Below are 24,809 nucleotides of genomic sequence, written 5' to 3' on the forward strand. Positions count from 1 at the left end.
TTGTATTAGTATTGTGAATAGGAAGGGGTCCAAATGTTGTGTTTAAACACAGTTGTGGAATAACCTGCTGGCCCTGCTATTTTGCTTTTCAAGTATTCTATTAATTATGAAGAAACTCTGAGAAACTTAGTTCAATTTAGTTATACTTTTGGGAAATAAGAATGGGAATAATAATGAAAACATGGCTTTAAAACAGCTTCTTGGTTTCATCTGGCTCAAGAATTAAGCTACTTCAAAGTAGATAAATAGGGACCAGGTTTCTGGGAATTTAAATTGGTAAAATTGTTCTTCGTGCTACTTTCAATGGTATTGTTTAACTACCTGTGAACTGATTTTATTTATCTATTTATTTATTTAAAAAATCATGTACAATCTGTATTGGAATACTGAAGAGTTGCCCCCACCCCATGTGTTTTGCAGCTTTCATAATTTTGAATGGAAAAATGAAATGTAGAAAACAGTGACACAAAATTGATAGAATAAGCTGTGTGTTTTACCACAAGGGGATTGCTGAGTAGATTTGAATATTCTGGTATTAGCATAGGCATTAGCACCTATCTAAGCCTACTCTGAAGTGTGGTAAGCATGTCATTGGTACATTTAAAATTGATCCAAGAGCTGTTTTTTCCTTCAAGCTTCTTAAATCAATGAATGGTATGTAGCTGTAGCAAATTTTCTTTCATCACTTTTTAAAAAGCTGTGGTGGTCTTGTGTACTTATTTCCTTGCCCAAATACACCAGTGATTGTATCAATGGAAATCTTGCACTGATTCTGCTATATTAGCTGCTAAATGGCACAATTTAAGTGATGCAAACCTTTTCCTAAGAACACAGTTGCAAAAAATATGTACCTAGTATAATACTTGTCCACAGTACTACGAATCTCAAAAGGCATTATTTTTTTTTTCTGGAAAGAAAATATAGTAGTTTTGGACTTTTTTTTTTTTTTTAAATTTTATTTAAATAGTCGATGTGAACAGCTCTGTATTATTTTATTCCATTACTCTGAGTCAGTGTTCACGCTTCATTTCACAACTGTTAAAAACAACAGGGAAGATTTGAAAATACCATGTTTACATGGACTAGTACCTCACTTTCTGGAAAATTCAATTTAAGTGTTGGTGTAGCCTTAAGAATAAAATAGATCTTGGTTTTGTAATAACAGATTTCTCTCTTGAATATATTTTTAAATTATGCATGTATTTTGATACAAGTATACATTTTGGGGGGAGAAATTTATTTAGGGATTTTTCTGTTAAGGAAAAATACCTTTGTGGCTTTTTATTGAAAGGACAATAATTTATTTCTTGAATTCTATTTCTTGATTTCTGTTTTTCTTGCACAGTTTTTCTTGCACTTTTCTACTGCACTTTCTTGCACAGTGGGAGTCTGTTATGCAGGATTTTGCATTTAATTCTCTACTTCAGTGTTTACTCGAAACCCTTTGTGAGACATTTGCATCAACAGGGTGGGCATTTCCTGATTTTGCCATATATCTTCAAGGTGAGGGTGGTTGCACTTAAGGATCAGAACAAAGAATTATTTCCTGCTCCTGTCCTATTACCATATGCAGCATATATCCTTTTTCCTTTGACCAATGTCTCCTTCATACTGCTTTTTGCATTTTTCAGTAAAGCTGCCTTCTACAAAAACTGTCCCAACATGCACTAGAAACAAGGAAATGGCTGACATTTCATAGAACATAAACCGATAATAATTTAACGTCAAACTAGCAAATGGTGAAAAGAAGTACTGTTACGAATGGTAACATGTTTTTCCTCTAACCCAAACAGCAGTATTTGGCTGGAACTTGTTTTCTACAAGCTTTACAAAACTGGAATAGCTCCTCTTCTGACTACTGTAATTAAATCAGCAGCTTTGAATTCAGACTATATTTTATCATTGTACAGAACGTTCATTCTGTCACTAATTCATCTTTTCAACTTTTGCCTTGCATTCTTTGAACTTCTCTTTATTTATAATTGCAGATTTATGGTTTGACAATTATACAGGTCTGCAACCCTATCTTTTACTTGTAAAAGAATTGAAAGCAGTCTTCCAGTCGTGTTTACAGCTCTCCCAATTATCTCGAAAGTATTTGCTTAAAAACAAATTACTTCCTCTCCATGGGCAAGCTACTCAAAACCTTAGACTGAAGATTACGGTGAAAGTTTATTTTTAAGCAGTAGTAGATTTCTATTTATATTTAATAGATCTTACTTTCTTTTGACATCTGGTAATTGCTTGAGATTTATTACAGCAGTTACCAGGTTTAGTTACGTACAGACCCGGACCGAGATTTATAGCAGAAAACATTTCCAGTGTATTAAAAAGGCGGCTGGTGCCGGGCTGAAAGCTTCAAGGCATCGCCCATTTTTCAAGGCAGCCCAGGTTCCCATCTAATTTTATCACCTTTTGCTGCTCAGGGCGTGTTGCTGTGTCTGTGATATGGCTTTTCTTGCAAATGTGCTTCTGGTTCAGTTTCCTTGCTGCCGAGACTTTTCTATTTTGGTTCCCCCTGTCACGTGATCCCTGTGGCCAGTGAGAGCCCCGTAGAGGGAATGGCAACAGCCTGCTGGGATCGATGTAAGTCAGATGAAACTCTTGGTTTTTTCCAGTTTCTATCCCTCACACACAATTTTAAATGCTGCTTTTGTCCCCAGCCTTTGCTGGGAAGACCTAGTAGTACCTATGGAAATGCTTAGGAGTTCGGTTCTTTGGTTTTGATTTATTTTTTTATGCTTTCTAACGTTACTTTTTCTTACCATGCTCCTTTTTTCCTGTGTCCTGCAGTGTACTTGAGAAGCCTAAAAAAGCAACAGAAAACCAAGCAAATGCATTCCAACTTTTGCCTAAAATACTTTTAAAGTTTAATAAGGAATATTTCAGGTATACTTGTACTTTGTTTAAGATGTATTGTAAATGGTGTCAAAAGCCTGCACTGCCTTTGAGAAAGAATAATGTGACCCCCCCACCCCACTACCTATCCCTAAGTCAAAATTGATCATTTAGTTAGAAGGATGATAGTAAAGAAAATTATCTTGTCACAGGCTGGTGCTGAAATATAATGGTGAAAGAATTTAATTCAGTTAAAGGGCATGTACACAAGGCAGTGTGTAATTTTTCTGGTATGAATAAAGTGAAATACTGTATTTTGATCTCAATTGATGTGGGGCCATACTTACACTATATGATCCTGAGATTGTGCGTTTGATGATATTTGTCATTTTATTGCAGGGGCTCTTTCTGGTACAATGTGAGAATCTTGTCTTTCTGTTTTGAAAGACAGTTTCTAAACACAGTAGGAAAATTTACCTGATAATTACTACTGAGAAGTGGTTTTGTCTAATTTAGCTGTATTTTTTTTTCCTCAATAGATACGATCTTCCAAAAATCCTTCTTCTCTGTAATGAGATATAGGTGTATTTTCCTTGTTTTCTATTTAAGTTTTTAATTTAAAAAAAATTTTTTTTTTTTGCTTTCTACTATTTTTCTTCAAAATTACCTGTGCTTTCTTTGGGGTTTTCTTTTAATCTGCAAAAGGTCATTTTAGTTTTGGATCCCTAAGTGGTGTGCCTTGATACCATATAAAATTTTGAGAACAAGTGTTTGTGAAAAAGATGTAATGAAATAAGCTGGAAACTCCTGATTTCCATTTGTTGCCTGCAGTCAATATTGGATTGCATCACTTGGAGGTGCAGAGACCATTTCCACACCTTTCTTTTTTCTCTGTGTTGCTGATATATAGCCTAATGACCAGGCATTAGATGAAAGAACTGGTTGAAATCTTGCTTAGTTTTTTTCTAAAAATCCATTGTGAATGAAGAAATTTCACTTATTGATTAAACTGAAGCACGAAGAGCAGTGGTGAGGTATTTTAATTTTTCTATGCAGTTCCTCTCCTCATCATAGGATCTGAAAGAAAATTGTGTTCCGGTTTCTGTGTTTATTGAATCGCTGCAGTGTCAGTCCCACAGCATCTATGTGTAAATACCTGACTCAGAAAATGAAAATACTTTAAAAAGCCATCCTTCTTCTGCAGAGAGACTTTTTTTTTTTAAGTTTGAATTGTTGGCCTTGTTGATAAAGCATTGCATGAGCAGGAGAGGACAGTGTTTCTACTGCTTTTAAAAAAAAATAAAAATTATGTTCATTAGATGATAAAGGAAGTTCTGATCCAGTGCTGTCTATTTGCTTTTGCTTCATGAGTTTGCACAATATCAATGTGCACACAATTCTTGTTTTACGACTTTGCCTTTGAGCTGGATTCCCTGATGCTTCCCAATATTTAAAGCTTAAGGCTTGTGAATGTGGGTCTCCAGCTTGAGAAATGTGTCAGTCACTTTTGCAACCAAGAAATTTGCAATTGGTAAAATGCAGCAAGTTAAAATTAGAGGTTCTGTGTTATCACCTTTTTTTTTTTTTTTTTTTTTCCTACTGGTGTATTTACCTATTTTCCTCTGTGCTCATCTGTCATTGTTTCTAAAAAAAAAAAAAAAAAAAAAAATCCAAAAAACCAGTCAAAACAGTGGAGGTTGCCCTGAGAGGTTGTAGTGTTTCTGTCCTTGGAGAAAACCCCTGACTGGACACAGCCCTGGGTGACTGCAGTGGGTTTGTGCTACATGAGGTCCATACCAGCCAGAGTGAGGTGTTTCTGGTGAGGTTCTGAGAATTTCCCCATGCCATTTGGAGGGGGCAATGGCACTGTTACTTTGAGGGGAGAACAAAAGTCGTGTGTGGACTTTAATCTTAGACTGTCACTCTTGTATTTTAGACCTTGTCATGTTGCTGCCACGGCTCGGTCATTACTCATCCATTTGGAGTGATGTCTGTGCCTGTCCTGCTGGCACTGCCTGATGCCTGCTACCAAGGATGTCTCTGCCAAGCTCGTGGCTGCTGACGGTGAGCAGGGTTTCTCTTTCACCTCTCCCTCGCAGCTATCCAAAGTTGCTCCTGGCAGCAGCTTCTTAGCCCATGTCCTTTTTGTTCTGCCTACGTAGAAAGTGAAGGGAGGGAGCCAGTGTGCACTGGGTTCCCGCCTGTGTTCTGCTTCTCTACTCGGACCTCGTTGTAGAATCTCCAGAAGCTAAGGTAGGGGTGAAGGAACTTGCAAAAGCCACGCCAGGGTGTGTGGAAGGGAGGAAGAAGCAAGACACGTGGGAGCTTTAGGAGGTTACAGAAAAGATTAAGCCCCAGACCCATGTGTTGCATCTGGAGCTGCACCCTCAAGTTGTACCTGGAGAGTTTCCCCATGGGTCAGGAAAACATGAGATCATTTACCAGTAAGTGAAACTAAAAAAAAAAATAGTGAAAAAGAGAATACAAAAGTTCAAAAGAATTACATTTTATATATATGTAGACTTAAAATATGCTTGCCAAAAATTCAAGTGTAGAGTTCATTTAATACCTTGCACACTAACTGATGAACATAAATTTTAAATAAAAATGACAGAAAGCAATAACTGACTTGCCTTTAGAAAAGATGATTTTAAAGCTTTCTGCAATAATGCTGTAAGTGATGACTTTGTTTAAATATTGTTTATCTTGATGAAACATAAATACTTGTCCTGAAAGCTATTGCTGACAAAAAACTAAACAGGTCTGACCGCTAATAAACTCAGGCTGGAGCTGAAAATGTAGGCAAGTGGCAGGTTCAGCCGTCCAGGGGAGGGCTGGGCTGGGATATGTCCCTGTTTGGAAGAGGCACAGGGTGTTGGCTGCAGGAGGTGAAGGCTTGGCAGGAAGTGACTTAGGCCATTTATGCCCAAATAGTGAAATTGGAATTTAAACACAGTATTTTTTTCCCAAAGGAGACATGGTTTAGAAATATGACCATATATTTTTTTCACCAAAATATTATTGGTTTTTTTTCTTTTTTTTGTCCTTTTTTGGAGGGCAACACTATAGATGAGCATGGAAGGAATTTGTGCAATGCTTTCTTGAAGATGGATATGATAATTTGACTTTTCAAGGATAAAATAATTATTTTAAAATAATTTTAGAAAAAAAAACCAAAACATATTCCAAAAAGCCCACTAGCTGTAGCAGATGAGTCTGGTAGCATTCAGCTGGTAGAACTAGTCTGAGAAAGAACACAAAGCAGGACAAATTGATTTTCAAATAATTACCTGATACTAAACTATCTGCTAGTTCTAAAAGATACATTTATTTTTTCTGCATGTTTTTGGTGGCAAGAATTTCTGTATTACAGCTTTTTGAATTAGCTAATCTATTTGATCTGAAAAAAGTCCTTTTTTATGTTGGATAGTAAAACTAATCTTGTCTATAACTTTCCAGACCTATAATTTGGGTTGTCTCTGCTATTTGGTTTTTCCTTTTTAATACTTTCTGTTGTTACCATTACTTACTGCAAGGGTAGGTTAACAGAAAAAAAGACAGAATTTCACAATTTCACCACTAAAGCAGCATATTCTAGTGTCTAAATGACAAAAATTTTTAATTTTTTTTAAGCAAAATTAATAGTTGGTTTTGAAAAGATGTTTATTGGTTTTTTTAAGAATCTAACTACATTTCTAAATAAAGCTACTAGTTCTGTACCTGTTACAGTCTAAATGTTTCTCATTCCCAGTTTTTATGGCTTTCAATAGCATAGCAGTTACAGTTTTGACAGATGTCTGTCAAAATAGCTTGTGGACTATTGTAACTTTCTGTTCAGTCTTTGTATCGTCTGTGTCAGATAAAGTAAACTCCATGAAACCAAATTGGGTCAGATTTGAATTTTGGCATTTTTTTTCAAAGCACTTGGTTTTAAATTCAAAACAACAATGAAGTAAAATCTCCTTTAGGTCTTGTTCATTCTTGTTTGGTCTTTAAGAGTCAGACCAGCATGGAGAGCAGCACATGACTCCCATAATACAGGAGGAAGCAGTGAATTACTTGTATGGCATCTGGACACTCACAAGTCTATGGGGCTGGATGGGATCCACCCAAGAGTATTGAAGGAGATGGCAGAGGAGTTTCCAAGCCTCTCTCCATTATTTATCAGCAGTCTCGGTGAGCAGGGGAGGTCACAGGCAACTGCAGGCTTGCCAGCATGGCATCCATCCACAGGAATGGCTGAAAGGAGGAACCAGGGAACTATAGTCCTGCCAGCCTGACCTTGGTATCTGCAAAAATTATGGAGAGGTTCATCTTGAAGTGTTCATTTGAGAGCCCTCACATGGCATGTGCAGGACACCCAGGTGCTCAGACCCAGCCAGCATGGGTTCAGGAAAAGAAGGTCCTGCTTGACCAACCTGATCTCATTCCATGACCAGGTGACCAGCATAGTGGGTGAGGGAAAGGCTGCTGATGTTATCTACTTGGACATTAGTAAAGCCTTTGGCACTGTCTCCCACAGCATTCTCCTAGAGAGGCTGTTAGCTGATGGCACCGACAGGTGTACTCTTTGATGGGTAAAAACCAGGCTGGATGGCTGAGCCCAGAGAGTTGTAGTGAATGGAATTAAATCGAGTTGGTGGCTGGCTACCAGCAGTGTCCCCCAGGGCTCAGTTTTGGGGTAGATCTTGTTCAGTATCTTTATTAATGATGTAGATGAAGGGATTGAGTGCTTCCTCAGTAAGTCTGCAGATGACTCCAAGTTAGGTGGGAGTGCTGATCTGCCTGAGGATTGGAAGGGTCTGCAGAGGGACCTGGACAGGCTGAATTGATTGGATGAGGCCCGCTGAATGAGGTTTAGCAAAGCCAAGTGCTGGGTCTTGCATTTTGGTCACAACAACCCTATGCGATGCTACAGGCTTAGGAAAGAGTGTCTGGAAAGCTGCCCTTTGGGAAAGGAGCTGGGAGTGTTGGTCGACATCTGGCTGAATATGAGCCAGCAGTGTGCCCAGGTGGTCAAGAAGGCCGACAGCAGCCTGGTCTGCATAAAAAAATAGCGTGGCCAGAGGAAGAGATGGGTTTGTTCCCTTGCACTCGGCACTGGTGAGGATGAATCTTGAGAACTGTGTTGAGTTCTGAGCTCCTCACTACAAGAAGGACATTGAGTTGCTGTATCATGTCCAGAGAAGGGCAAGGAACCTAGAGCACAATTCCTATGATGAGAGGTTGAGGGAACTGGGATTCTTTAGTTTGGAGAAAAGGAGGCTGAGGGGACACTTCATTGCTCTCCACAGCTACCTGAAAGGAGGCTGTAATAAACTGAGGGTCAGTCTCTTCTCCCAAGTAAATAATGATAGGACTGGAGGAAATGGCCTGAAGTTGCACCAGGGAAGGTTTAAACGAGATATTAGGAAGAATTTTACTGAGAGAGTAGCCAGGTGCTGGAATAGGCTGTCCAGGGAGGTGGTGGAGTCATCATCCCTGGAGGTATTAAAAAAACCATGTAGATGAGGCACTTCAGGACATGCTTCAGTGTGCTTGGTGTTTTTCTCTGGTTTGAAGGTTGGACTCGGGGATCTTAGAAGTCTTTTCCAACCATGTCATTTCTGTGATTCTATGAAAATTGGTAAATTTAGTGCAACTGCTTATAGTTTTTGCCTTGTTTTTTCTTCAAGTGGTTGTGTCTTTACAAACAGGATCATTGAGATTTTGTTTTGCAGTGATCCAGTGGTAAGTGTTTCATAGCCTGGTCTCATTTTACTGGCATTGATGATTTTATGGTAATGACTTGAAGGATATTTGTGGGCTCATCTTGTTACATTGTTATAAATCAGAAACCTGCTCATTTTTTCTAAAACACCATTAATCTCAGACTGTGCTGCTGCCCAATATGTAAGTATATCTGCAACTGGTGCCAAGCTGTGTCCTCACCACCCTAAGAAGTTGTTCAATTTCTGCAGGTATTGGCTTGCTCTGCCTCTGTCAGAAGTGCACTCTACAGGCATTAGTAGCTTGCCTGGACAGGAAAACAGCCCTCAAGTTGTTATTCCCTGGGGTCACCAGGGAGCTGATGGCACATTTCACAAGAGTGAAAAGGAGTGATAACATTCTTGTGCCAGCCAACCTATTCTGTTTGGTCAGCCTAAACTCTTCCATTAGTTTAAACTGGGCAGATTTCTTACAGATTTGCTTTTGACCTAATCTGTTATAAAAGTTGCTGTGTCCTGTTGAGCAGCTGCTTTGCACCAAACATGAGTGCATTTCCATAATGTTCCTGAGTGTGTTGGTGCACTGGACACACCAGAGGTTGTACATGCACACACTTTGGTGCAGGACACCAAAGGCACAACTTAAATGCAATTTTATAATTCAATGAGCAATGAAACTTATGAATTCATAATTATTTCCTTACTATTAATTTCTTTGGTAGCCTTCCTCTAACAAAGAATTTGCTGTTTCTCACTGTCACAACTTTGTATGCAAAGTGTCCATCACGAAGGATAAAACAGTAAATTTAGGAAAAAAGGCAGGTTGACATATTTGTAACAGAAGATTACTTTCATACTTTCTTTGGACTTTTGACAAAGAGCTGTGTTTTTAAAAAAATATTTTTCTCTCTATTTCTTTTCTCTTGAAACCTAGCAACATGAAGGATGTACTTGTAGAAATGCCTTCAAAAATAAAACAGGAAAAGCTAGAGAAATCTGAGTCAAGAGACACTCAAGAAACTATGAATTAGACGGTGAGTCAGTTATGACATTTTTTTTTTTTTTTAAAGGAAGAATAAGCACAAGCAACTAATCTTTCTTCCCTTGGGGATTAAACTGAAGCAAGTAAGACAAACCATTCAGCAAATTTGATCTTTGATAACTTAAGGGATTGCAAAATAGACAAAACATTGAACACCTGATTTCATTCAAGGCAAAATTTTTGTTCTTGGGAAATGTATATGTTATGAAGTAGTATCATATCAGCTGCCTGGTGTTGTATGATCATTCAACCCAACTTGTTTCCATCGTAAATTAACCAGTGCCTCCTAATTCTACTAATTGCTGGGGTGGTTTAGATCCTCCAACTTGGATGTCAGGATTGGGACCATATATGTTGTGCTCTGCTCTCCTGACACCGTATTACCAGCAGATCTCCATCTAACAGTGTCCATCCCTGTGGATGTCTGCCAGTTTTATATTCTGGGTGGCATGTAATGCCAGACACATGTCTCAAGACTTCCCAAAGGACCAGTCTTGTGTTCCGATCCTAATATTTCCATGAGGGGCTGGAGTTATGTTTGATACACCTTTGGAGCAGAGGTTTCAGTTTAGTTTACACCCAAAATAATCTGGTTTATGCAAATCCCATCTGCTCTGCAAACCAATCCAACACAAGATTGAGGGAAATCACTTCAGAATCTCTGGGAGAGACTTTTTATTAGGGCATGTAGGGGGTAATGGCTTTACACTGGAAAGGGGTAGATTTACTTTAGACATTAGGATCAAATTCTTCACTCTGAGGGTGGAGAGAAACTGGAACAGGTTGCCCAGGGAAGTTGTTTAAGGCAAGGTGTGATGGAGCTTTGATCCACCTACTCTAGTGGAAGGTGTCCCTGTCCATGACAGGAAGGTTGAAACTAGATCTGCAAGGTTCCTTCCAACCCAAACCATTCTGTGACTGTGATTTCTACTGCTGTGTGCAACACTGATAACAAAGACACAGCTTTTCTTTTTTTTCTTCCTAATTATTTGCCTTCTCTGTCCTAGCTGACTAACCTCTCACTTATTTGTCTCAGCACTGGGTTTGCTCTAGAAAGTCAAATAACTGCTTTCAAAAAAAGTGGACCTTCATATGAGCCCCTTTATTTCTACATTAAAACCACCTCTGCTGTCATAGAAACATAATCTAAGGGAAAAGCAGACATTTTGATAAAAGTAGAATGTACTTTCTCTCTAAAAAATACATTAAGTTTATTTCTGTCTCTAGTGGTAGCCGTCTTGTGCATGTCACTGAGTTACTACTAGTTACCTCCAAGGCTCTTTGCACATAAAGCAGCTCACCTTTCTTGACCTGAAGAGAAACAGAAACTTACTATGTCTTTAAGCAGAAACTTATTTCTGCACAGGTACTGCACTAGGACTTGCTTCTGCACAGACACAAGTCACTGCATCTGCTTCTTGCTGTAAGTTTTTGCTTTGGCTGCGTTTATTGAATCCAGCATAAGTTGAGCAGCTAACTGAGCACTGAGCTGTCATAGCAACCAGATTGTGTGATTTGTTCACAATGCTTATCCACATCTATCTTTAAGACTGGTAAGGCTGTTTTTTCTCTTGTGGACAGGCTGATCTAGAGCTTCACCCCTCTGACAGCTGAAAAGCTTGAAATTTCCATACTAAATTTTTTTGCAGTGGCAGCTTTTTTATTTTGGCTTAAATATCTTACAAGTCTTGATGTTTATGCCTAGTGCAGTATTTACAGAGAGTTGTCTGATTTCCTCCCATCTTTTTTTGTTTGTTTTTTTTTTAGATCAAATAAGCCATTTTTTTAGCCATCATTTGTTTAATGTACTTTTCAACCTTCAGATCCTTATTAAATTCCATCTGCCATTTCATCACTTACTCACTTTATGTTTTGAAATCCTTTTTCAACTTGTTGCCCTCATCCTTATCATCCTAAGATAATCAACAAACTTAGTTCAATCACTGTTCACCCTCTTTTCCAGCTGTCTTAGTAAAACAATAACAGAGGCACTTATAGAAAGCCCCCCAAGTCATCTCCATTGAAAAAAGCCTAACTGTTATTATTTGGTTTTGTGTCCCACATTTAGCCAATTCTTTAGCCTCATGGGGCCTGTTTGTGGCTTCTTTTTTTCTCTTGTTGAATTACTTGTAGAAAACAAATTAATTTAATTCCAGTTCACATTTGAATTAGCTCGAGAAAAAACTCTTTCAGCAATGCTCCCATGATGACACACTTCAAGTATTGTTTTCATGGATATTTTAATTGTGTTCCTTGTAACAGTGTCTGTTAATTTATCCAGTAACAATGCTGAGCACCTGTTCTCAACTACTTTATGTTTACCTCTCTCTTCCTTCTTTCCCAAATCCTTCTAAGATTTGGCATCATATTTTGTCTTTTCCGTTTCCTTTCATATTGAGAATTTTACCCTTGAATTCCTTTAAAGCTCACCAGCTCGTCCTGGTGACTACTTATTGTTCTCTTTGTGGATTTTTCTGTAGCCTCTTTTACTGACACTTTAACTTTGACATATCCTTCAGCGACCCTCCCTTAAGAAAGATTCTGTTAGTTGAATTTCTCTTAAGGTCCTTGCTATGGGCATGGAGGCAAAACTTAATTTATTTTTTCTGTTACAGACCCATTTTCTCTCAGTACTCCTTTTACATCTTTATGTTTCAGACCTCTAGACAGTCTGGCAAGCTTCCTGATCTTGATGTATTTAGAAAAACAACAACCTCCCCAAAATCCCCCCTAATTTCTCAAACATTTTTGGCCTGTCTTATTTTTTACATTTAGTCTGCCAGAGTTTTATTTTTTCTTATTGTCCCTATTAAGACACCAACTTCAGTTTTCTGAAGAGCTGTTTTAAATAGCCTCTCACATTGGTAGTTATCTCTGTTGGTTTTCCATACTTTTGCTCTGCATCACTCAATATATTTTGTGTACTAGCTACAAACATTTGCTCTTCTATTTGCACACTTGTTAGTTCCTTAATAGCAACTTCTTTATTACTCTGCAATTCTTAGTTTTCCTGTTAAGCAGTTGTTTAGAGGATTTGTTGGCTTGCTTGTTAGATACTTAATTTAAGGACTTCAACTGTTACAAGTTGGTTCCTTGGTAGCAAAATTTCCTGTGCTATCTCTTTCTAATATGTTGTGTTTTAAAATATACTAGCTTAATATGCTTAATGTGATTTTGATATGCTGGGGAGGAGTCCCTGTATATTTAGAGAATGTGTGGTCAAACTAGAAAGAAATCCTCTTGCACTTGCAGACACCTCAAGAAGCTGGAAAAGCCTCAGCAGAGGCTCAGCAGCTGTGAGTGGCAATATTACTTGGGATTTTCACATTGCTCTCTTGCAGTCTGTTTTGTTGTTCTCCTCTTGGCTCTGATTGCTCTTGGCATCTGGATGCTGTGAGGATTTGTGAGGGGAACAGATCTCTCTGTGGCAATATTTGCCTTATGGATGATTCCCACAGTATGAGCCCAGGGCTTTTACAGTCCTGTTTTCAGAGCTTGCATGGCTGAAAAGATCTCTTCTGACCATTCTGGCTGACTTGCTGCATAGCACAACCTGTAGGAGCTTTTCAAATTATTTTATTTTTTATTTTATGGATATCTTAGGAAAAAAATATTTGCTTCATTGTAAGGCTTTATAGATCAGTCTGGACAAGCACACTGTAGTCTTCTGATGAGTAATTTTGGTACTGTTAAAAAGTGCTATTTATTTCTGACCTTTATATGTGTCACCCCATTAGCTGGTGTGCCAGTGACAAATAGAGGCCAATGTGACTCGTCTTGTGCTTCCATCTTTCCCACCTGAGCTATCTTACATGAGGGTTATTCTAGCTGTATGGGTACAGGGTAATATTGGCAGCTTCTGTTAGACTGCCCACTAGTACTTCAAATCTTTGCCAGTCACTTCTCCTCAGGACAAGAGCACCAGGCCTAGGAAATGTACAAAAAATTGGTTTGTTTCATAATTTCACCTTAGTCAAATTGTCAGACTACTGTATCAGATCCTTACATTTTGCAATGCTATTGCTTTGAATAGCCAAATATCTTGAATTAATGGTTTGTTTAGTCTGAGATAAATCACTCTACTTTTACATAACCTTATTGGTTGATTTTATTAAGTTAGACTCTAATTCTGAATTAAAACCCTGATTTCCTCTGAGAGTTGAATCAGATATGATGCCCAAGATAATTAGGATCACCCTGTTTATTTCTTTAGAATACTAGGATAATACTAGCTTTTATTGTCTGAGTCTTACAAAGTTTCAGTGCTTCAGGATTTAGTGAGTATCATAGTTCGTGTGCAGAGAAGTCATTGACCAGTTCATGCAAGTCTTCTAGAAATTTTCTTCAGACATACTAGATAAAAATGTGATGTTGTTAGCTGCAGCTTAACATTGTGTGAATTATTACAAGGGTGAAAAGTGATACAGCATCATCCAGCTTCTCCTCCAAACCCAGAACATGTTTACTAAATGCAAAAAATTTTTGCATTACCGTTCTTGGGAATACCAATGTTTCATCCTAAGAACTGTCTGGTGCAAATATTAAGATTCCTTCTTACTCCCTAAATATTTTCTAAAACTTCCCTCCTTGGCTGTACTGCTGCCTGCATTTTGTGTCACTTTATTTCAGTTATTAATTTCCTAGAATTCCTGAAATGCTGTTTTACATCAGTTTTCACTTGATATATATATTCTCTGCGTATATTTAAACTTGTAATTACAGTTTGAAGATCTGAAGTTTTATTACCCTAGACTGTTATTTAATTTATAATTTTTCTTTTGGTCACCTTCTAAACCAAATTTGATTTTAATTTTTATTTTTTCAACTATGGTATTTTGTTTAGTTATAGCTTTTTCCAACAGGTAGTAAAGGATGAAAGTTTTTAAGGGCTGTTATTATTTTCTAAACAAATTATTACTCTCAACTGATTTTAAGCTTCATTGTTTTTATATTTATGGAACTGGCCCTTTAAAATTAGAAAGTGTGTGTGATATATATGTATAACTGATTTGGACTTGATGCTATTTATACATTATTGTAACCAAATTTTTATAATTTTAATCTATGTAATTATAAGGGTTCTTTTGTTAAATGATTATCTCTCCTTCCTTTGTCAAATGGTATGTAGTTTCCCCATGGTGGATCCAGTATATTTTATTTGAGAAATTACTGTGTATGATTTTCAGGAAATCTAAAGATGCTTTAATGTCGAAAACTCATAAAAAATACCTATGACAAGGATGGCTCACATCTGTGTTTGGTTTCAGTCCAGTCTTCTGCTGAGTCTTCATATTGTTTCATTAGATATTATTGCTCTTTGATTTGTTACTTTTCTTTCCTTGACTATTAATTCCTGCCTTGCAAAATATATCATTAACATTATTTGTAGTATGCTTCATATATTTAATAATACACTTGAAGTTAAGAACATAAGAGCTTTTCTGGATCTAGGCCCTAGTCTCTGTTGCTATTTTTATGAGCACTTTCATCTTGATTTTCACTGTTTTATCACCCAGTCTCCTTTTTATATTATTTCCTTACCTTGTCTATGCATCCCACATCTGTAATGCCATTTCCTTTCTTGGTTTCTCTGCTTCCCAGCTCTCCTTTGTCAGTCTATTCCATCACTCCCCATGGTTCATGACTCTGAAGACTGATTTTCACTGACTCTGAAGAATGATTTTCACTATCAAAGTAGTAACTCTTGACACTATTCACTTACAGTTTCATATTAGTATTAAAACATCCTACGCTGAGAAACTAGCTGTATTTTTGAAGTTGTATGTACATCTAGGAATATTAGGAATCCAGTCATTAACACCAAATATTTTTCAATCTTGTTGCTATTTCTCAAATAAATTCTGTGTTAAGATACTAGAATTAAGAAAACTCCTGTAGATGAGTGATTGATAATGTTTTTGTGGCCTGTTCCCTTTCCCATGGAACTTGTGATGCTGCTATCCTAAAAAAGCAGTCAGTGAGGACATGAAGAAATACTACGGGTGAAAAGAAAGCTAACACAGAATGCTTTCACTGTCCTTCATTGTCTGGGTTCATAGATTCTTGCAAAATCACTGAGAGTCATGAACTTTCAGCCATGAACCTTACCCTTGTTTGGGAAATGAGAACACTGACATTATTTCCTGCTTGATTACAGCTTCTTTTCCTTCTCTTTCTTCTTTTTTTCTTCCTTCCTTCCTTCCTTCATACTCCCTCATATATCTTTTTTCCTCACATTCTTATAACAGAATTGTTCTGTTTGCACTAGAATGGCTATTAAACTAAAATAACAAACCACATCACCTCTCTAAGTTGCCTGCTAACTTCAGAGGATCGTAGCCTGATCTGGGAGTCACCAAATAAAATAAAATAGTGCAAAAGAACATAGTTGTTTGGTTTCAACAATTTTGTTCACTATTTTTTTTTGCAATTGGAACAGAAAAGTTGATTTTTGGTTCTGTTGGTGGTAAGTATTCGAAACAACAACTTGGTTATCTTAGTTAATCCTGATGTTTCAGCCTCTGAGGTAAAGAAATCTCCCATCTGTGTTATGTTTTGGTTTGGTTTGGACCTGTGGGTTAGTTTATAAGGTAATGTGATGCCCAGCCCAAGGAAGACACAAGAGCCTCATCCATTGAAGGATTTCTTGCAGTCTGCTGGCAAGCCCACCCCTTCTGCAGAAAGTAATATATTTACAAGCAAAGTATATTTACAAGCAAACGCTTGTGCAGAAAACTTGAAGTGATGTTGCCTTGGTAGCCTTCTTTGTCCTGGAAGCAGGGGGTAGTGAAGGAAAAATTCAGCTCAGCTGAACTGTCTCTAATGCCAGTGTAAAGATCCCTTGATGGTATGCACACCCATCTGGTGTTTTTATACTATTTCTTTCCTCTTCAAGATAAAGTTGCAGTTACCAATTGATGCCTGTCTCAGGATACCCTTTTAATTTTTATTGCCTTTGCTAATGAACTTTCTACTGGCAGTCACAACTTTTCTTGCTCATCTCTTTCTCATTGACAATATCTGTTTTGTTTTTTTTTTTCCCTCTCTTTCTACCTTCCTCCAGGCTTTAGCCTCTGCACTGATCCTTCCATTCTCTCTGTACCTTCTCAGCTGCTGACACTGCTGACCCAGACTCCACTTTCTGCCCTGTGTGGTAGCCCCCTGAACGCCTCCTGCTCCCCAGTTCCTTCATGGGTGGCCCTTGCTCCTCTTGGTGACAGGGTCTGCCAAAGGCAGGGACTGTTTGGAGATTTCCTTAGAGCCTTCAGCTCCCAGCTCCATCACCTCTGCGACTGATCTGAGTGAGAGGAAAGTTTGCAGATGTTGTTTTTGAGAAGGGAGAAGCACAGAAAGAAACAGTGAGATGTTCAAATGGCTCAGATGTTGAAGATGTGCCTCATTATTTTTTCCTCTGTCTTGAATAGATTAGGAAACTTTGATTAATTTCGTGGTTCAAAGATGGTTTTGGTTTCAAAAGTGCTTTCAGGTAGTACAAAGAAGTCAAAAGGAAAATTCAGCTAAATTTAATAGCCTTCAATTTCTGCATCTTTCTTCAAAGTCAGTCAAACTGCTACAAAATCTTTGTGAAAGAATTGAATCACAAAGATGCAATTTTTGTAATTACTTTGGAAGCAGCTTCTTTTTTTTTTTTCCTTTGGTGAACAGCTGCTGAGTCTGAATGAGTATTGTGCAAGACTTAGAACTCATTTTATAATTAATATATTCATACTTATGCACATATGTGTATAATGTGTGTATATGTACACATATGTATATTTTCACATGTGTATATACACCTATATTTAAAAATTCCTCTCTATAATGAGTGTGCCAGTAGACAGTGTTAATCCTATGTATCAAGAAGTTAATTTTGGAGAGGTGCTGCTTTGGACTACTTTCCCTCTTTTCCCCCCAGCACCTTTCTTTTCAGACCTGAAAGTATATTATGCTTTTGCTCAAATTATCATGTTTGTCAAATGTGGATTCAGTGCAGATTTCTTTGTGGTTTAGTTCAGGATGTTGGAGGGTTGTCCTGTCACCTTTCAGTATAGCTTGTCCTGCAAAACCATATGAGTTAGGCAGATAGTAAAGACAGCTGGATTCATGCACATGAGCTTTTTCAGATTATTCTTTTATATGAGTAGAGAAAAGAGTTTCATATTTTACCTCCATTAATTTTTAGTTTGAATATGGCTTGTAGTTTGTAAAGGTGATTGAAGGCTGAATGTTGTTTGGCATAAAGAGATGAACTATTAATCTCCTTACACTGAAAAATTAAATATTAATCAAAAATTAAGTATTAAAAATTAGTATTAAGCACTTTACACTAAAGCATAAAGAGACAAATGCCACTTTATGTATTTCTTACCTTTAAATGAGCTTGCCACAGCTGGAAAATCGGAAATAATGAGGATATAGTAATAGAGAAATGGAAGAAACACCTGTTTACTTCAGAAGTGTTTCAAGGGACCAAAATAAAAATCATATTTGGGAAGGAATACCAAAGCATTGCTCAAAGTTTAGAGAGGACAAAATACTGGTAAAACCAGAGAAACTGTTTACTGTGATCTGAACTGTTTGGTTAGTTTAGTTCGAACAAACAATTCATGTTTTACTTTGGAGACACAGATAGGAGAGTTACAGCTTGGTAAACAGCCTTGTAAATGGTGGTGGTTTACAAGGGAATAAGGTATTTGAATAATAGTTTCATACTAGAAATCTCCTTGAGATAGCTGGTAAAAACATTAAAGTCAAAAGTTTGGAAAAAGTGCAAATATTTAAGAAGGGGATTATTAATTATTAGAATAGATATAATTTTATGATTAATATTCAAGGAAGATATTATTTTTTTATAAAATATATTTAAATACACAAGATGATGTACTAGTTTATAATTTATGAAAGTGAGCAGGGTATGAAAATATCAATTGTCTGACTACTATACAGGACTTGGAAGTGAGTTTTACTGGTTCCATTTCACATCCATTTTCACATTCACATGTCCTGACCCTCACTCTAACTCTGGCTACGCTGATAATCTCTTGTGTGACTCCTGGGAGCCTTCCCCATTGCCATTTCTTACTTAGGCAAGGGTAGGGCTGGATGACTGTGGGATGCCTTTAATTGATGAACATCACCAGATTTCTTGAAATCATCATGCTGGTACTGATACAGTAATGTGAAATCTTGTTGTCTGAGTACTACTGGACACAGCTGCTGTATTAGCAGACATATACTTGGATGTTTTATCGTTATGACTTCAGTTTATTTTTGTCTTTAGAAGGCTGTCTACTTTTTAAAAGATTTCCCGTTGGTAAAACATCTTATGCATCAAATACCCCCTCAAATGAAAGGACACTCTATACACAGAATTACCGAGGCTGGAAAAGTCCTCTGAGATAAAGTCCAGACTCTGACCTAACACCACCACCATGGCACTAAGTGCCACATCAGCCTTTCCTTAAACACCTCCAGGGACAATGACTTCCCTGGGCAGTCCATTCTAATGCCTGATCACCCTCTCCGTGAGGAATTGCTTCCTGATATCCGACCCAAACCTCTCCTTCCTGGCACAGCTTCAGGCCATGCCCTCTCATCCTGTCACTAGTTATCTGGGACCTCCCCCTGACTGAAACATTCTGTCAGGGAGTTGTAGAGAGTGGTAAGGTCCCTCCTGAGCCTCCTCTTCTCCAGGGTGAACAACCCCAGCTCCCTCAGCCTCTCCTTTCCCCTTAGTCCCTTCACCAGCCTTGTTGGTCTCTTCCACACCTACTGAATTTTTTTATTTCCAGACACCCTTGTTTTTTTTTTTTAATTTCTTTTTCCTTCCTCTCTTCCCTGTTCGTCTGAGTACCCTTAGCAACACATTTTACTAATGGAAAAATAGAAATCCTTTCTGTACTCTCACTGTGTTTGAATGAGAAACAGATTTACCTATTAAAGCATTTAGGATTCAGTCCCACTTTTCTTTCTACTATTCTGTAATTTAATCGGTGTTTCAATCTACAGATTTTTCATTTGTCCTTTTCTAGTTGTTAGCACAAACTTGGAATTAAAAAGTGGAAAAAATGTCAGTTGTGCATATAGTAGGATCTGTGACTCTGGATTGGATGAAGAAAGTCTTTCCCCTTATGTTCTGTATAATTGCATATTATGGATTGCAATCTCCAGAGAAATAACTTTTCAGAGTTCCTTTATAGAGAAGGTCACACAATGAAAATTCATTGTTCTTTCATTTTGTTCCTGAAGAAATCTCTGTAAAAATTGCAGTTTCATTTTTTTTGCATCAAGTCCCTTAATTTTGGAGGCCCGGGGTTGTTGTAGGTATATGCATTACAATCTATGTACAGTTATTAGTCACTATAGAGGCCTCATGAAACCTCTGGTATTTTTTTTAATTTTCTTGCTGTTCTGAATTCTGAGTGTTTCGTTTCTTAAATATTTTTTTCAGTGGCAGAAGGGGCGTGCATGTGTGCATGCCCCAAATTTGCTTGAAGTGCTTGAATTTCTAGTTCAATTTGTATGCATATAAATCTTATCTGAGTCATTGAATGGATAATGGGGCTAAGGCCAGGGGAATGATAAGTCTGGTACTGATAATACTACTTCTGCTAAAGGGAGAGCACTTGCAACATGGTGTGAAATGGTAGAGAAATATTTCCCAGATAAAACCCACTTATGTATCTTATGTATAGATATGTAAATAATAAAAAAATACACTTACGTGAGGTTTTACATTGTTTTCTTAGTGGGGGTATTCTGAAAAAATAATTTCCATAATCAAATCTTTACTACTTGAAAATAAATGTTATTACATTTAAATATTAGGCGAGGTACTCTCTAAAGCAGTTTAGTTAACCAGATACCTGCTATTCCTTTTCTTCTCCTGTAACTATCCTGATGTGTGAAAGTAGCAAGGAAGTGTACACGTCTAATTTTTCATTGAGAGATAGTATAGTGTACATGGGTGCTCATGTAGCTGGAGTGCAAAAGGGACATCAGTAAATTCACACAGAGCATATCATATCTGGTTTTGTTTGTATGTTAGAGTCTCTGATGAACTAATAATTTGTTAGACAGATGGTTTGTGGGTAGTAAGCCCTGAGTCAAGGTTTGTCCAACACCTCAGTGTTTTCTCAGAAGTGGATATTTGAGACTCTACACATTAAATCCTGGACCTTTAGGCTTTAGCTACCATTTTATCATAATTTCTGATTGCCTGATCCAATATGCTACATTATTTTACTGACTGTTAGAAAGCAATTCAACTGGTTTGAAAAGGTGACTATTAAAATATTAATTTCTTTATTTCCTAATAGTGCAGGATTAAATTCATATTGTGTTCCTGTCTTCAAGGTAGCAGCACATGAGATGCTCTGTAGACATATATAATTCCTGCTATCTTTGTGTGCATACAGTTGTGTGGGCATGTGTGTAATTAGTTTTTTGCAAAATTTTTGATTGCTTCCAAGGTTTCTTGATGGACTTGCCTGTCTTTCATATATATTTAAAAATCATTTCAGTTATGGAGGAGTTTGGAGTTGGCTTTTTATTCTAAACATATTAAAAAGAAATATTACTTGCTAATAAGAACACCATTCACGTACTAAAATTAATTTACCTGTTTAAAAATGAATGGACTACAACCAAAGAGGCTATGAGCCCAGTACATGAATCCTGACATTGCATAAAAATAAGGAAGGCAATGCTTCCATACTGGTGATGCTGACATGAGACATTCCTGCCCTCCTGCTGGTGACTCTCACAGTTACTGTATCGCTCTTCCAGTAGACTGGGCTCTGCTGTCTACTGAACTGTATTGAAATTCAGCCAGGGAACAGACTTAACTTGGGTTCAAAAACCCAAGTTAAAGTGTGTGAAGTGTGTGTGAATGTGTTAATTTCAATCTTGGATCAAAAAGCCCTGCATCCCATCAACAGTCCTTCTGGTCCCTAAATTACTGAAGCAGTAATTTAGGTTTAGGAAGGAGCTACCAGACAATGGAAGGTCAAGAAACTTGAAGGTCAGGAATCAAGCATTAGCTGAAGAAACACATTGTCAAAATCCCATCCTGTGCTCCACATAGGAAGGCCAACCTAAAGTGTTGCTGAATACAGCAGCCCCCTTGGTGTGCTGGAAGATGCTGACTGTGGCAGTGAAAGTTTAAAATAAGCAGCATGAAGGATATGGGCAATGTTGCATGCTGGATTTGTAAGTCTAACACACATATTTTCTTCACATAAGGGTTTGCCTTTAGTTTCCTTTTCCTCTTTAAACTTTTCAAAGGAAAAACAAAGATGTAATTTCTTCTGTGAGTAGTGTCCTGGGCTGATGGAGTGACTGGAGAAATGGTTATGAAAGGGTTTTGATATGAATCCATTATTTAAAATGAGGGAGATTTTCTCTGTTTATCTGTATAGGAATGATCTGCGTGTGATTTTGCTGACAGGTTTGCATGACAGGGTTTTCTAGTGTGAAACTTCTGATCCATGATGGCTCTATGTCCTGTTCGCCTGAAGGCAATCAGTTTTAGCTACATTCAGCTCTACAATTTAATTTCTTATAGGTCCCCCGGTAGACAAAATATATTATTTTCCTGTGAAGGGTCAACTTTAAGTCACCAACAGTTTAGTGGCAACTACTCTGGTAGTTATTGGTTCTATTATTTGTTGCTGTATGTATCTTGAACACAAGATAAATGCAGTACTTTCCTGTGGAACTGAACAGCATAATCTAAGTATTTTAGTGTTTTGGAGGCATTTTTTTGAGTCCTGATTTGACCCAAGCAGAGAAGTGTGAAATAAATTTCAGGTGACTCTAGTATTTTTTTTTCCCCAACTTCAAGTAAAGAGGAAGTTTTGAAGACATTTTATAAAAGAATTGTGTGTTAGTTGTTCTTATTCTGTAAAGAATGCTTGCCTTTCTCTTTTTTCTTTTCATTTCTTTTTGGAATGCTGTTTTGTGTTAAAATAAGGATTTTTTTTTTTTTTTTTTTGGTCATGCAATTTGCTATGCAATGGTAGATATCACAACATTCCTTAGTTTGTCAGACAGTATCTGTTGGTGCATATTCCAGCAGGTTTCCTGGGAAACAATGTGTTTCCTCCATTTATATTAAAGTATTCTGTCTGCTGTGAAACTGTATTTTAGGTAATCAAGAGCAAAGTATGCGTAGATGCTTATACTTGATGCCTTACTGTTAATGAGAGAGATGATTTTAATTACTTTTTCAGTGATGTGTTCATCAGATAAATTCTAAACATCAAAGGAAAAATATGAAGATTGCAAAATTTGTAAGAACTGCTATTTCATTCTAAATTCACCTTTATTGTGCATGCATACTGCTTGATAGAATTGAATTATGTAATTCAATTATATATCTTATAAAGTCTCTTCAGGCACAAAATAAAGCTGCATAAGTGATGAATATGTTTCCATGTTTCATCACCATTGTGCAGTGTATGGCAAAGTCCTTATTTTAAGTGCTGCTCTGAAAATATTATGGAGACTTATATTAAATTTATTAATTTCCTTAGAAATATTTTGATGGTTTTATATAAGACACCACTGTAGCATTGCTTCCATTTCAGGGATGAGAGGTGGGATAAAAATTAGACTAGCAGAATTTAGAGACTCCGGAGACCTTGTTTTTCTCAGGATTTAACATTATAAATAACTTGAAATATTCATGTCTGAACGTGAGGCATAAGTGACAGTTTTAAATTTCCACTTCCTCTGCAGACATGGTTTCTTAAGTAAAGATCCTAAAGGCGAAGATGTTGCTGGAAATAGTTTAGATATAATTAAAAGATATTTGCTTCTGTTTTAAATAGTGACTTATGACACAGGCAGGATAGCTGTAAATAGTAAGTGTATGGACATGGAAATGATAAAAGGTGAAATTAAAATTTAGCTGAGTGAATTTAAATTATCAGTATGAAATAATTTGAGAAATTTTTTTTGAGATTCCAAACCTGTCAAATTATAAATACTATAATTATTTTCTGGCAAAGATGGTATCAACTATTTGAAAAGGAAAATAGTGAGGGGTTAGCTACAGTCTGATTTCAGTTATATATTGTTTTAGACCACATTTTGAAGGCAAGAGGGATTAAAAAGCAGGTGGTAAAGTGATTTAAATGAAACACTAACCAAAAGCTTATTGTGCTGCAGTAATTTGATTATTTCTTTGACAACAGATTTTTCAAACAAAGAAATCACAGTCAGTTTGATCAACATTAATTGAAGCATTTGTGAGGAAATCACAAGAAAAAGTATTAAGTAAGTTGGAGAGGGTTAAAATCTGCAAAGCATGAGGTCTGTAGTAACTGAACTGTACAGTTCACTGAACTGTAATACTGAATTGTAATGCTATAAACTGAAAGACCTGGCAAGAAAAATTGTCAATTTTTCCTATAAACAGAGATCTCCCTGCCTGAAAGAAACTGAAGTATACTTAAACTGGGGTGTAATTAGGCATGTTTAGATTAACTGTTAATCAGATGGTTCCAAATTGCTACCATTAATGCAGCTATAATCAAGGCAAGATGCTCAGGTGTTCCAGCGGATATTTCAGAGTATAAGAAAAGATATGGACATAGAGGAGATGATCCAGCAAAGGGCCACAGAGATGATTAAGGGACTGAAGCATCTAAGGGTCAGGGAGAGCTGGGAGCTGGGACTGTTCATAGAAGCCGTAGAATCATAGAAGAGTTTGGGCTGGAGGGGACCTCTAAGGGTCATCTAGTCAAACCCCTCCCCCACTAAGCAGGGACACCCTGAACTAAATCAGGTTGCTCAGAGCCTCATCAAGCCTCACCTTGAGTATCTCCAGGGATGGGGCCCCAACTACCACCTCTTCCATGTAGAACTATAGCTCATCTACAAGAGCTGGTCCAGAGAATTTCATCTGCAATATGAATTTCATGTTATAAACTTTATTTAGGCCTTTACAAATATTTTGTGTTGGTCAGTAAAATGGAGCTGTTTACAAAATTCAAGGATATAATTAAACCAAAATCTTTTAGAGACCTGGTTTATTTAATTTTTTTTTAATTTTATTTTTTTATTTTTTATTAGGACAAAACTTTTGGCTCACATAATGTCTGTTCTCCTAAGGTGCATTGATAGAGTACACAACTGTAACTAGTCCCTGCAAATGTTTAATTGTGCCAATTATATCAATAAATAATGAGAAAAGGGATTACTTTAAGATAAATTAT

The 24,809-nt window shown here is 37.1% G+C and overlaps 1 protein-coding gene and 1 long non-coding RNA gene across 2 annotated transcripts in view; one reads left to right on the forward strand and one right to left on the reverse strand.

Moving 5' to 3' along the window:
• Positions 1-983: 983 nt before the first annotated feature.
• The window catches only part of LOC139794686 (uncharacterized), a 53,738-nt gene continuing 29,912 nt past the window's right edge, over positions 984-24,809 (reverse strand). Inside the window, exons 3-4 of the long non-coding RNA XR_011725224.1 lie at positions 2,766-2,807; positions 984-1,035 (exon numbers count right to left, since the gene is read on the reverse strand). This is a non-coding gene — a long non-coding RNA (uncharacterized lncRNA). The remainder of the gene's footprint in view (positions 1,036-2,765; positions 2,808-24,809) is intronic.
• ESR1 (estrogen receptor 1) overlaps positions 2,550-24,809 on the forward strand; it is a 155,555-nt gene continuing 133,295 nt past the window's right edge. Inside the window, 1 exon segment of the mRNA XM_071740589.1 lies at positions 2,550-2,586. Within this exon segment, the coding sequence (XP_071596690.1) occupies positions 2,562-2,586 (25 nt within the window). The 5' untranslated portion in view covers positions 2,550-2,561.

The sequence above is a fragment of the Heliangelus exortis genome, chromosome 3, assembly GCF_036169615.1.
Source record: "Heliangelus exortis chromosome 3, bHelExo1.hap1, whole genome shotgun sequence".
Lineage (NCBI taxonomy): Eukaryota > Metazoa > Chordata > Aves > Apodiformes > Trochilidae > Heliangelus > Heliangelus exortis.